The sequence below is a fragment of the Dinoponera quadriceps genome, unplaced genomic scaffold, assembly GCF_001313825.1.
Source record: "Dinoponera quadriceps isolate SergipeBrazil2010 unplaced genomic scaffold, ASM131382v1 scaffold5230, whole genome shotgun sequence".
Lineage (NCBI taxonomy): Eukaryota > Metazoa > Arthropoda > Insecta > Hymenoptera > Formicidae > Dinoponera > Dinoponera quadriceps.
Window position 1 is genome coordinate 470508 of NW_014559346.1, and position 13423 is coordinate 483930.

Genomic DNA, 13423 nt, shown 5'->3' on the forward strand with positions numbered 1-13423 from the left:
CCCCCCCCCCCCCTAAACTAATTTGCCCTCCCCCTCTCTTTTGCGTCCTTTGACGCGTCGAACGGACGAATAATCGAGTTTCTCTTTTTTAGACAGACATGGACTACGTGACGTATGTCGCGAAGCAAATCGAAGTTCAGTAAGTCTCCCCTGTCTTTTGTATGTGGTTTTCCTCTAATTTTGTTTTTTTTTTTTTTTACGATAATGATTCCATTAGTTTTTTCTCTCATTCAGATTTCCGAGCGAATGTGAAGCCGGCGTGATCGATGTGATATCACCGTCGTCGTCCTACTATCCGGATTTGTCCAAGTTGCGCGACACACTGGGCGACGATCATCAACGCGTCGTCTGGCGTTCGAAGCAAAACTTGGACTTCGCCTTTCTCATGTCGTACGCCCAGACGAAAGGTACGTTCTACGTGCAGCTAGAGGACGACATCTTGGCCAAGAAGAACTTCATAACTACCATGAAGTCCTTCGCGTTGCAGAAGATCGGTACTAAGGAGAACTGGTTTGTTCTCGACTTCTGTCAGCTTGGTTTCATCGGTAGGTCATTATTATATACGTGTGTATATGTGTGTGTGTTTCAAAAATCTTAATATTTAAATCATGATTGTGATACGCAGGAAAACTGTTCAAGTGCGTGGAACTGCCATGGCTGATCCAGTTCTTCCTGATGTTTCACAATGACAAGCCCGTCGACTGGCTTTTGGATCACTTGATATCCACCAAAGTCTGTAGTCTCGATAAGGATAGCGTAAGTATAAAATAGATCGATAAGACATTTAACCTTTCGTCGGCATGCTCCATTTTTCACTGCTTAGTTGGACACGCTGAGTGAAGCTTCTCTGATATATATCCTTATTTAAATATCTAAAAGTGTGTTTATTCAACGTACAGATATCGTAGTTTTGAACATACGAAAAGGTAAATTTGACAAATTTGTGGCAATTATTTTTCAAACAGAGACATAACAAAAGAGAATGCATTGGATTCCACATAGGAAGAAGTAAAAATATTCTAAAGAAAAAAATTTATGTTTATATGTACGATAAATGAAGAAGGAGGAACTACGGAATATTAATTTTCCATTTGGATAAATTTGAGTGTCAAACTCGGGTGAATAATGTATCTCAGTTTGGCAAGGAGGTCCCTCTCTTTCTTCCAGAAACACTGCAAGATGGCCAAAGCAGAACTATGGGTGCATTACAAACCCTCCCTTTTTCAACACATAGGGACGCATTCCTCGTTGAAGGGAAAAGTGCAGAAACTCAAAGTAATTCTACTGAAGTGAAAATGAAGTAGGATAACGCGCGTGTTAACCGTCGGCAGATAATCTCAATTCAACTTGTTGTAGGACAAACAATTCGGCAAGATAACGCTGTTCTACGCCCACGAGAATCCCGAGGCGACCGTGGAGACTCAGATCAAGCCTTATAAGCAGTATACGCTGCAAAAAGCGTACAAAGGCGAGTCGTTCTTCTGGGGCTTGCTGCCGCAGCCGGGAGATCACTTGAAGTTTAAATTTTTGCATCCTATTTTTATAAAGAAGTAAGTGGAGATCCGCCGATCTCTCTTTCTCTCTCCTGTCGGTCCGAATCCATCCGAGATTAAGAGATGTCCTGACGCTTCGTTTCGTGCTTCTATTCAGGTACTTATTCAGGAGTGGAAATGCCGAGCATCCGTCTGACAGATTCTACAACACGACGGTAGAAGTGTTGTCCGATTTATCGCCCTTGTTAGATAGAAATAGCAATGACGTGACGGAGGACGGTTACGTCATCGTAGGTAAGTGATTCTTTGCACCGTATAATGATGATAATACGATCGATCTGAGAGCTCACATAAAAACGTACGTACGGTTATGAATGAATTAGGTAAGTTTGATGTACTTGGCGTTGCCGAAGGAACGGTGGATCGAAGGCTGGGTAGGATATCGGTGCTCCGCTTGACTATACACAGCGAGAGCGAAAACTGGGCCATCCTGTCCGAGGTAAGAACGTTGACGAATTGAATCAAGGCTCCTCTTTCCTCCTCTTTCCTCCTCGTCGCGGTACCTTCTTGATTAATGACGTCAGAAGCGAGAAAGCTCTTAATGGACCAATTACAATAAACTAGGTACATGACTCTTCACTACGATAGGCTCTTCAAGAGTCGACGTATGAATTTTATAGAAGAAGACTGAAATAAGGACTGCGTCCAGGAAACACGATTAGTGAGGAGTCAATGATTATTGGTTTTTTTTATTAGATCCTTAAATTTATAACGATCACGTTATAAATTTGACGAATTACTTACACCGTTGTGCAATTTTATGATCTGCGTAATTTTTATTATAAATTCTTACGAAGCCTCTCATGTGAAAATTTTAATTTTGTCAAGAAGTAATATTTCGCAAATATGCTCGATCGACCGTAAGCGTGATTTCACGAACGCGTCTTCTTATTGCAACATATTTCGCAAGAATTTACGTTTCTTCGCTTATAACGTCGTCCAAGAAGACGACCCTAGCAGAGGACCGAGGAGTCTTAAATAAATTGTAACGTACCAATGGTTACCGCTTAATTCAAAAGCCACGACTTTTTCGATTAGATTCACATAGTAGAAGATCAACCTAGCTGACTAAAGGATGAAGAATCTCGAGCGTTCTTTCGGTATCACCTGCACGGTTAACGTAAGCGGACGATTGTATAAATGTTTATTATTTTTATATTCCTTTTTTCCCCCTCTCGTCTCATGCTGTGTCACGCACTGAATGGACTGCGCTTGGTATAGGAATTATTAGTTCAATGCCGTCCATTATTCCAGGGAAGTGAATTATTTTGTTGTCAGATCGCTCAGTTTGACTTCCCGTTCGGCCGTAGCCGTGTCCTTCGTGATCTCGTTTCTTTTTTTTTTTCGGTTTCTCGCAAGCGTCCCGCATTTCCGGCTCATCTTTTCAGGGAGAAAAACCACCGTCGGAAGCGAATTCACGAAGGAGACGTGAAATCACGCCGAGACGGCCAAATCGCGCGGAAATGTCGAATATCACAGACATTAAAAATTTAGCCAACGATTGTAAAGTAAACCGACATTCTCTTCTTATTGGGCGACCGAGTATTTTATATTTTTGAATATACTTTTTCTCTTTAGTTTGTATACGTTGCTCGCTGAGGTGCAGCTTCAATGTTAATACCTCGCTTCTAAACACTCATATTGCGGCGAGCATTCGGTTTAACGGGTGTAGGTAATACAGCGCGTTGTTGAGTATCGAGAGACGATTCAGCGTTGATTTTTCCACTTCGCTTTTCGTAAGATCGCGTCTCGTTTCGGGCATTCGTTCAAACTGGAATCGCACCCGCATTGCGTTCGCATCGTGTTTCGATTCGCTCTCGTCACGGGTCTGCTCCGGGTCTTCTCGTGCTTAAATCATTCGCGAAACGTCTTCGGGGTCGATACGGGCTCGTGTTTACACACACATCTAATACTAAATGTATTCGCGTCACCACGCAGTTACGTCTCAAAGTTATTGATCTTCACGACTGAGGGAGATGTAGCAGTCGAAATCATGGGAATTTGGCGTTAGATAAATGAAATGTGAGTGACGAACATGCGAAAACTTAACCAGATATATGTGTATAAAGTTCATTTTCCCATAAAAAAACCGAGTTTTGCGATATATATATATATATACACATGTGTGTGTGTGTATGTATGTATGTATGTATGTATGTATGTATGTATGTATAATTCACGTGACATGTACAATTTTTGTGAATGTATGTGTGTAGACAGTAATTTATTATATTATATTAAATGTACGACGCGCGAGGGAGAGAGAGAGAGAGAGAGAAAGAGAGAGAGAGAGAGAGAGAGAGAGAGAATGCGTCGATATGGATGTTTGTTAACGCCCGCGAAAACGGTGATCTGAGAATTATATTCTTCTATAATGTATGTATACAATTATTTATTTCGCACAGCTTTCTTTATATATATATATATATATGTGTGTGTGTGTGTGTGTGTGTGTATACACATACACACATACACCTATGTGCTCCTACATATACATACAATGATATTAAAAAATATATATTTTTCTGACGAAGCGTATATGATATGAAAATTCTACAATGTGCGTCGATGTTATACGCTCTGTTATCTCTTACAGTCTTTGCAAAATGCAATTCGCTAGTAGGAGTACAAAAAAAAAGGTGATCCTATTGTTACGTGATTCCGACCAGAGAACGAACTGAACCGGCGACGAACAGATTGCGTGCACAGAAGCCGTTCGTTTCAAGAAGAGCAGCTTTCATTCGAGAGAGATCACGCTCTCGGAGAGATCAACGCCCTGTACGGAGCAGGAGCAGGCGTGACGCCGTCCACGTAGTCCTGCGCGGACGGTCGTGGATCGCCCGGTGCGACGGAGAAGTTGAAGGCCTGCAGCAGAGTCGCCGTTATGAGGAAGATGTTGCTCTTGGCCAATGCCTCGCCCATGCAACGATGTCTGCCTGCGGAAAACGAGCAGAGTTCCCTTTATCGTTAAGCCGAATCGTGTGTTTTTCCTTGCACTTTTTTCTAAGGTGACTTTCACACCGAAACTCCGGTTAAGCTAATCGATAATAATGCTAATAGTAAGAATTGCCAACGTCAATTTCCAGTTCTGTAATTCTTGTCGTTCAACAATAATCGGGAAGTTAATTATTTTTCCGTCTGCGTTAACAAGATAGAGCAGATAACACTTATTATATATATATATATAATATTCTAAGGATATTCCTATAATATTAAAAAATGTCACATAACATCCTTAGAATATTATAAGAATATTTTATATTTTATATATTTTAATATTATATATAATATCACGCGTTTAGAGGATGTTAATACGTTACAATAGCGATATAATGGACGGAGCGGGAAGAAACCATACCCATGCTGAAGGGGAAGTAATTTTTCGGCATGAAGACACTGCCGTCACCATCGAGGAACCTCTCCGGCCGGAAATTTTCCGGGTCGCCCCAGGACTTGTCCATGCATATACTGTTGAAATTCAGCACAAGCATCGTGTCCTGAAAAAAAAAAAAAAAAAAACAATGATCATTCGTTCACCTCTTTGCCGGCTCGCGAGGTATTGAAGCATCTTTCGATGCTGCAAAGTGTCACACTTTGGGTATTTTGTAGCCTTTGATAAAGGTGTCCTTCAACGATCGACGCGGCACGCTCAGTGAACGCCCTATGAACATCCTTAAGAATTCCAGGACGGTCGCTTGGATGTATGGCATACTGGAAAACAGACGAGAACATGGATGACACATTCCCAAGAATGTTCAAGTTCGAAATAAACCCTCTCTCTTTCTTGCTTTCAGAATATATAACGATATATCACAAATAATCAGAAAACAGCGTCTACCTCGGTCGATCGGCCAACGTGGGCAATCTGTTACGACCGACGACTCTGTCTATTTCCTTCTGTGCCTTCCTCTGAACTTCCGGGTGCAGCACCAGGTACATGAAACCAAAGGCGAGCGACTTCGAAGTTGTTTCCGAGCCCGCCACGAAGAGATCCACGCAGATCGCTAAGAGCTGGCTTTCTGAAATTCGTTTCATATTACTGCGTGAAAGAACCTAATTATATTATTATTATTATTTATATTACTATTTTTATTTTATTTTTTACTATTTTTATCTTATATTTTTATTTTGTTATTTTCAGATTATGTATCATATTCGAATTCGACGACCTCAGAAGCTCTTAAATACTCCAAGCGCAATCAAATCGTAATAATATAAATATGTTTCTCTCTCAAGATGCGCATATACGCTTCGTGAAGTAAAAGTGACACGACACTTTTTCGCGCAAAATCTGCTTCCGCAGGTTTATCTACTTGGGAAATGATTTTCAATAGTGATCATTGCCTATGTGTGTGTGTGTGAGCCAAAACGCACCTGAGAATGTGTCGCTATGATCCTTCGAGTGCAGCACAGCGAGGTAGACGTCCATCAGATCGCGCGGCTCGCTCGGCACGAATGTGTTTTTGTGATTGTACAGTTCCTCCTGAGGAGAAGGGGGATCGTTATTACCCGACGATCTGCTCGAGAATGCAAGATACTTCCTCGACGTACGACCGACTTTGCCGATGATCTATCCGATAAAACGTCAATTAACACGATTCTTTCACTCACTTTCAAAAATGCCCACAGCTCCTGATGCGTTTCCAAGTACGACTTGTAGCCGGATATTTCCGGCGCGACGTAGCGTAGCGCCGGAAAATGGCTGAAAGGCGCGCCGATCATATCGACTTCCTCCAGGAGCTTCGCGAAGATCCTCTGTAGATGCGTGAGTTCCTTGTCGTTGGTATCGTACCTGTGTATGTGTGTGAAAGTCAGTAATGAAATTAGAAAGGGACCTTACAAACCATTCGGCAGCAAAACATGAATTTTCGTAGCGTCATTAAATATTAATATTTTTATCGTTAACATTTTTCACATTCAATCAATTCCTCTCGTGAATTTCCACATACGGCAACGAGTAAAATTTCACCGTCGTTTCATAAGTTTCAAAAAAAAAGGAAAAAAAGGAAAAATAAACCGGCACGCACCTTTTGCCAGCCATCATTCTCCACAAGGTGTTCAACACGGTCACGCCGAAGGCGTTGTGCATGAAGACGACCACTCCCGCCGATTGAGCGACTCTCCGGACCTCGGCGTAGTCGTCGGCCTTCACGTACAAGTCCGCCACCGTCGAGGCGCGCTTCCCAACGGCATCGTTCTCGGCCACGTTGGACTCCTCGTACGGACTCCACTGCTCCTTCTTCAGATCGCCCGGCTCCTTCTGCAGCTTGTATATCTGTCCGGCGTTGTTGTCACTGTTCACCGCCGGTCTTCGGGCTTGGTCTCCGGCAGTGTTTGCCTTAGATTTTCGATTCATCTAGATGAGAAACCCGCGAACAATTCATCTCAGATGAGATGACGATAATTTTGCTTTTGATTTATCCAGACGAAAGATAAGTAACGCTATTTATCTCGATAATTCTTTAGATGATATTGTTTTCATGAGAGACTTTGTAAAAGTTTGCGATAAATTCACGCGGATCGCATAAAATTGCTCAACGGTTAAGCAATTTGTTAACGTGATCGCTTTGGATTTAAGGATCTAAACGGAAAAGACCAATAATCATTGGCTACGTTCAGTGGAACGTTTAATTTGCAACTGGATGATTATTTAAATCATTTTATCCAGATACCGGTAAACGCTGGTCTCCGGTGATCCCCCGGCGGTGGTCGTGGTCGCAGCCCTGCAGCAGCCTCTCGAAGTGCTTCACCAGCTTCCGGGCCTCGTATTCGATGATCGCGGCCATGGTGTTGCGACCGAAGCCGAAGTCGCGGAGATGCCGCATCACGAATCTCCGTTGTTCCGTCCACAGTCGGCCGTCCACCACGAGGAGACCTGAGAGTCACGAAGTAACGACGACGAGTCAACGTTCGCCTTCTCGATCGCGTTCGACTTCTCTCTCTCTCTTTCCTTTTTCTTCCTTTTTTTTCCGCCATAGGATGAACAAACTACCTTGCCTGCGGCCGAAAGTCCTGACCTCGAAAAGAGGCCCGGTCGGCCTGCCGTCGCAATTCTCGTCGCTCAGCATCGCCTGGACGCTCTCCAGGTCGTTCAAGACGACGATGCGGTCCTTGCCGAGCTTCAGACCCACCACCGGCCCGTATTTCTCGCAGAGCGTCAAGCAACTTTTGGTGAGATATTTGGCTTCTTGGCGGATCCGCGCTATTTCCAGTATGCTTCCCAAGATGGGCCACCATCTCGGGCCTGGGAATAACAAAGAACGTGAGGATCAATTAGAGAGAAGTGAGAATCATTGTGGACTACCTGGCGGATATCCTCTCGGCTTCCGGCAGTCCAGATACAAAAGCAGCATCAGGAGGATCAGCAGCAACATCGCCGTAACGAACATCCTGGAGAATTATTCTGCAACAGATTGATTAACATTGAAATACATATTCGAGATACACGTGTAAAAGAATGATCATATCACGAGTACAATGAATAATAATAATAATAATAATATTATATATTATTATTATATTCAAAATATACGAGATCAGTTTACTCGTTCACGTATAAAGTGTGGATTCCAGAAAATTATCGTTCGGCCTCGTCGGTGCGTTTCAATTAATCCGTCTGGCGAGCGAATTTTCGGTGAACAACGCACGGTGAACGTACACACGCACAATCAACGTTTGTTTACCACGCACGCATGCACGTACGCGCGCACATCACGAACACGCGTGGGCAATGCATCTTTTTGAGGAAGGCAACTTTCAGGAAGAAAGTGAAATGCGGATGTCAGTGTGTAAATGCTGATCGTGGGAGAAAGTTGCATACGGAAGGACCGGTGCATTACCTTGCACTGTCACCTGCATTATCCAATAGCTCGTTGCATAATGGATGCACATTTGATATCTGGCTTCGTCGGCGCACGCAAGGTGTGCTCTCGTCACTTTCGAATTCTCCTCCCTTCTCAGAAATTCTGTTCTGCTTCGGAACGTCGCATCCTCGGGATTCGATGTCGATTTCGAGCTCTCGACACGCCCGGGGGAACGCGTCTCGAAGCAGGATTATAGTAACGTGCCTGATACGCAACGACTCGAGGTACAAACAATCGCACATACGCCAATATATTTCTTATATTTCCATTTAATTCCATTGATTTCATTCATTCGATCTATTCTATTTAATTCGGGAAAACATTGCGAAATCAATAAAAGACGAGTTTTTAATGATAAAAAGTCAAAAAGTCCGAGATCAAACGAATTGCGGTAAAGTTTTTTCAATTATAAGATTAAAATTAATATTTATATTTAATAGTATTACGTGCGCTTTTTATATCTCGATAACTAGTTTCACTGAGAAAGCTTTTTCCTTTTTTCCTTTTTTCTTTTAAAGAAACCAGTTATACTGAGATATAAAGTGCACGATATATATATATAACATGTACATCAAACAAGTGAGTTTTTGATTGAGTGTCAGACAGTTGATGGGAATCACGTTGCATAATCGTTCCGTTTGAAGTATCGTGAGAGGAATATTTGAAAATACCGAAGTAGCTCTTTCTGGAATCTTTCTGAATTTATCTTACCTTGCCTCTGGAGAAATTTTCGCGTCCGCTGTATAAGAGGTACTGACCGTGGACCAGCGTTCGTTCCGCTTTTAAATGCCCCTCTTCGTCCCTCAAAGTGCTCCTCGCAGATATTTTCGCCTGAATATTAACGCGATTAACGCGTTGGATTCATTGGGTTGGCGCACGGTAATGCGCACGGAAAACTTCAATAATACGAATTCTAATTCAATCAAGATGCAACAATCTCAGTATATACAGGGAGAAAATTCTTTTCCGCCAAGACACGCAGAATAAAGTCCATAAACATACTCGGGCGAATAAATGTCCAAAAGACGTCTTAAAGACGTCTAAAAGACGTCCTATTTTTTTTTTAGATATCTTTCGCACGTCTTTAAGAGCTCAATCACAAATTTGTTCTACCTTGGTAGATTTGTGTGTTTAGGTCCTGTGAAAAGTTCAAAATTTTACATTCGGGGTCATATATCCTGTAGATGAAAAATCACATTAATTTCATCTGTATATGTAATTCATAAGTTTGCACGAGTAACTCTAATTATAACGATAGGATTGTAATGGCTCTAATTATAATGGTTTTAATCTTATGTATGTATGCGTCCTGCCATTTTCTGATTTTGAGAGGCGAATTCAGGCGTATATTTAACGTATATTTTCTTTATAAAAATCAAGACAGTTAAAAACGATATATATCGTTAAAAATATATATATATATATCGTTATATTCAATGTAGATCGAAGAAAAATTTTCTTGTCTTATTTTTATCCCAATCACATGATCCAATATGGCGGCGAAGTTGGGCCTGCACTTTAGCGAGCACGGTCGAACGGTAGACAAGGTAGAAGTCGTGCCGTTGATCCGAAGGTCGAATGTGAGGAGAATAATCGACTGTGATTGGTCTTAATTTCTTAAAGCTCAGATGTTTAATTTTATTTCCTCATTCTACAGCACTTTCTCCGGTGTCATTCCCTTCCGGAATATCCTCCAGCTCCTTGTAATGTATCGGCAGCCTGTCGCCCCACTTGCTGTTCCTTGCGCAACGGTATACATCCCTGAAAGAGGTCTCTCGTAACTTCCCTTCGAGATTTCAAACAGAATGAGCGAGCATTCAAGCGGAGGTACCTTCCGTGCTTCCACTTCGTGAAGATCTCCTCCCTCAGTTCGCCGCTGGCGACGCACATGCGGCAGATCGTGTGCTTGCCGCGACACAACGTAGCCCGCACGATCCTCGGCCACTGCTCGTCGTTCTCCGGACGTTTATCTGTGAATGAAGAAAACATGATTTATCATCAGATACCGATAGTATACCGCAGTCACAGTCAGATATTGATGGTATATCACGGTCGAATACGAAGAGAATAATTAACTGTGATTGGTCAATTTTTTAAGGCTTAAAATATCTATTGTGAATCGACACTTATGCTCTCTAGAAAAATATGACTTTGTGTGTTAAGAGTGTACCTTTCTTCAGCACGACGTAGGAATAATTTTCCGACTTGTGTTGCGGCTTTTTCAGAAACGGCAGAGGGTGGTACAGAACGTTGAAGTTGCACGGAGTCTTCTCGCCGAATCTCGGACACTTCAAGTCGTGCGGGCACTGGCAATGAAAAAATGAAGATACAAGTGACGCGCCACGCTCGAGAGTTTCCAGTCGTTGTTCGTTAATTAATTGATATACTTACAGGTGAAAATACGTAGGCGTTTTGCTGATCGCCGCGCCGGTACTTCGATTTCGTGTATCTGAGGACTAAGTCCCGCGCTTCGTTCACTAACTCTCGGAACAGACAAGAGAGACGGTAAGGGAATCGTTTCAAGTGGAATAACAAATAGACTCGATGAGCAATCGGTTGACAATCTGACGACAGACTGGCGACAGATTCGAGCAACTCTGACGACAGATCCATAGTTATCTGCTGTATATACGCGCTTATAGGGTAGGAACGACAGATCCTGCTTGATTTCTGCCGTCAGTCCGTCATCGTATCGTCATCGGATTCTGTTATATTTCCGCCAGTAAACTGCAGCACAGAGTCTGCAGCAGACACCGTGCGAAATCTACTGTCTCGCGGATTTGGCTATCCGGGGAAATCTTTTAGCATACCCTACCTCGAATCCCGCATTGGTTCCTTGCTCTACAATAATGAGGTAGCGTTCAGTTTTCTGCCAGAGCTTTAATATAGTTTCGAGACGTGATTCCGTACCGGGCAACTCGAATAAGGAATACGCGCTCACTACGATATCGTAGGTAGGCTAAAAGTAATAACAAATGTTTCAAGTTACATTCGTCATAGGAAATTTCAATGTATAGTGTTTTGTAAGTTTTCCTCTTACATTGGGAGATGCCGGGAAATATTCTCGGTGAAAGATATTCTTGATTTTAGGTTTGGCAACTTTCGCCAATCTCTCAGACAATTCGATCATCGGTTTCGACGTCTCTATGCACAGGTATTCCTTCAGCGAATTTGGCCAAATCTCAGAAGCTGCCCTGTGGGTAATTTTTTAAATTTTTATCTTCATGTTACGGTAATTAATTTTATTTTACGTTACAATTTCGTGTTCCCTATAAGCACGTAATATTATTTAATGTTATTGTAATATTATATACTTTTTAAATATTCAACTCTATGTATATATATAATATATATAATTGTAGTTTCTTTATTTCACACATATTGCAATACCAATTGTTTTATTATATAAATAAAGTCGGAAGAGTTTTGTGTGTAAAAATACGTTTTACACTAAAAAAAATTATCTGTATATTTTTCTTCTATATTATTATTATTTTATTTTTTTCCAATATTCTAAGAACATTTTTATAATATGCCAAGAATATATCAATAGAAAATGTCTATATTATGAAAAAATGTTACATAACATTCCTAGAAGAATATAATATTCATTTTAATATTACACGCTTGTAGGGTTGTTTAAATCACAATTGCCTTGCTTCTACACACTCACCATGTGACCGTACCGAGGCCGGAACCGAAGTCAAACAATGTCTGAGGCTTGAAGTCTTCATCACGTATTCTGATCTCTTTTAGAATTTTGTGCGAGACCGCATAATGTTGAACAATTCTACCTACCATGTATGTCAGGCAAGTGAGTTTGTCAAAATTTATCGGTTGCCAGTTGTAGACATTTTGCTTCAGGAGAAGTTTAGCTCTTCTATTCTTCTTGAAATCTATATCCTCTATGCTCACTTTCTCATCGTCATCCTTATTAACGTTCAAACATTTCTCCACTTTTAACAGCTTCTCGTACAGCTTTGCTTCTTGTATGGGCTGATGACGACCATTCAAGTGATTGAGTAATTTCTCCGCGCTCTCTTTAATCTCCTTCAAGGATATCTGGTGATCTGGAAGGACGACAGTACAAAGTGACATTTATAATTGAGCTTCCTGTAAATATTCTAAGCTTAATCTACAAAAGGATTAGGATTAGGAGATCTTATTATCTATATTATTTGTACCTGCCAAAATATTAGATATTTCTTTCAATGTCCATTCGGGAAATGTCGGTGTCCTGGGTTTAATAATGCCTGGATGATTTCTATGCTTTAAATCCTCGTTAAACACCAGAGAGGAAATCATCTCAGGTGTCGTCTTTGGCTTTGCTGAAAACTAAATGCAAATCTAGTTATTGCACCGATCCTACTTAAGATTCTACCTGAACAGTCCCAACAAGTGGACATTATATATCATATTATATTATATGTTATACTTACATGTCGCAAGAATGTAAATGTCATAAAACGTATCCTCGATGCAACCAGTTTCCCCATATTTACGATAAATATAACAATATCAACAGGTCAACAAATTTGCAGAAATTCACCTCCTCAAAACGTTCGGATATCTGTTGTAAAATGTAAGCAACAGTAAAGTGAGAAAGCGTATTTAAACATTTGAACACGCGAACGCATTGTTTTCACACCCATCGAACTCATCATTACAAAACTATCTGTAATGCCGTTATCTCAAAAGACATTATTCTACTCACGAAAACCTCAGACAGATCTCACGTACGAGATACACAACATTTTTCTCTGACACCTCGTTGCGCCGTGTTATCGCGGGAATCCTGGATGCTGCGCGTCGAACTCGACGTGAATCTGCGAATCAACATAACCTCTAAAAACGAGTCCAAGCATGCGTCTATACGCGTCGTCCGGTCCGGCGGCCGTCGCTCCGAAAATAACTCGCGATGATCCCGCCTGAGCGTATCATCCCGTCAACTCGCGTTGTGATATCGAGCGATCGTCGATGACTTGTTGATTATTATTTCCGTATTTC

At 41.6% G+C, this 13423-nt stretch overlaps 3 protein-coding genes across 5 annotated transcripts in view; 1 reads left to right on the forward strand and 2 right to left on the reverse strand.

The window, feature by feature from the left end:
• LOC106750382 (alpha-1,3-mannosyl-glycoprotein 4-beta-N-acetylglucosaminyltransferase B) overlaps positions 1-3932 on the forward strand; it is a 6064-nt gene extending 2132 nt beyond the window's left edge. For both annotated transcript variants that reach the window (XM_014630709.1, XM_014630708.1), the window contains exons 4-11: positions 93-139; positions 235-545; positions 626-756; positions 1168-1275; positions 1357-1550; positions 1651-1787; positions 1877-1992; positions 2592-3932. In XM_014630709.1, the coding sequence (XP_014486195.1) occupies positions 93-139; positions 235-545; positions 626-756; positions 1168-1275; positions 1357-1550; positions 1651-1787; positions 1877-1992; positions 2592-2621 (1074 nt within the window). In that variant the 3' untranslated portion in view covers positions 2622-3932. The remainder of the gene's footprint in view (positions 1-92; positions 140-234; positions 546-625; positions 757-1167; positions 1276-1356; positions 1551-1650; positions 1788-1876; positions 1993-2591) is intronic.
• A 101-nt stretch (positions 3933-4033) lies between these two features.
• LOC106750341 (probable cytochrome P450 303a1) lies at positions 4034-8474 on the reverse strand. Its single transcript, XM_014630645.1, has 11 exons — positions 8393-8474; positions 7858-7956; positions 7546-7797; positions 7226-7428; positions 6581-6909; positions 6165-6345; positions 5928-6036; positions 5392-5572; positions 5147-5264; positions 4912-5050; positions 4034-4489 (listed from the first exon to the last, which is right to left on the reverse strand). The coding sequence occupies exons 2-11, from the start codon at positions 7940-7942 to the stop codon at positions 4305-4307; spliced, it is 1782 nt and encodes a 593-aa protein (XP_014486131.1). The 5' UTR covers positions 7943-7956; positions 8393-8474; the 3' UTR covers positions 4034-4304.
• Positions 8475-10025: 1551 nt separating this feature from the next.
• On the reverse strand, positions 10026-13399 carry LOC106750343 (methyltransferase-like protein 17, mitochondrial). 2 transcript variants are annotated; one of them, XM_014630649.1, is made up of 10 exons: positions 13157-13399; positions 12856-12986; positions 12601-12751; positions 12090-12486; positions 11457-11610; positions 11232-11375; positions 10808-10897; positions 10587-10722; positions 10248-10386; positions 10026-10177 (listed from the first exon to the last, which is right to left on the reverse strand). In XM_014630649.1, the coding sequence occupies exons 2-10, from the start codon at positions 12910-12912 to the stop codon at positions 10063-10065; spliced, it is 1383 nt and encodes a 460-aa protein (XP_014486135.1). In that variant the 5' UTR covers positions 12913-12986; positions 13157-13399; the 3' UTR covers positions 10026-10062. The 2 variants fall into 2 exon arrangements, with proteins under 2 accessions (XP_014486135.1, XP_014486134.1); XM_014630648.1 differs by having other exon boundaries at positions 13131-13399.
• Positions 13400-13423: the final 24 nt, after the last annotated feature.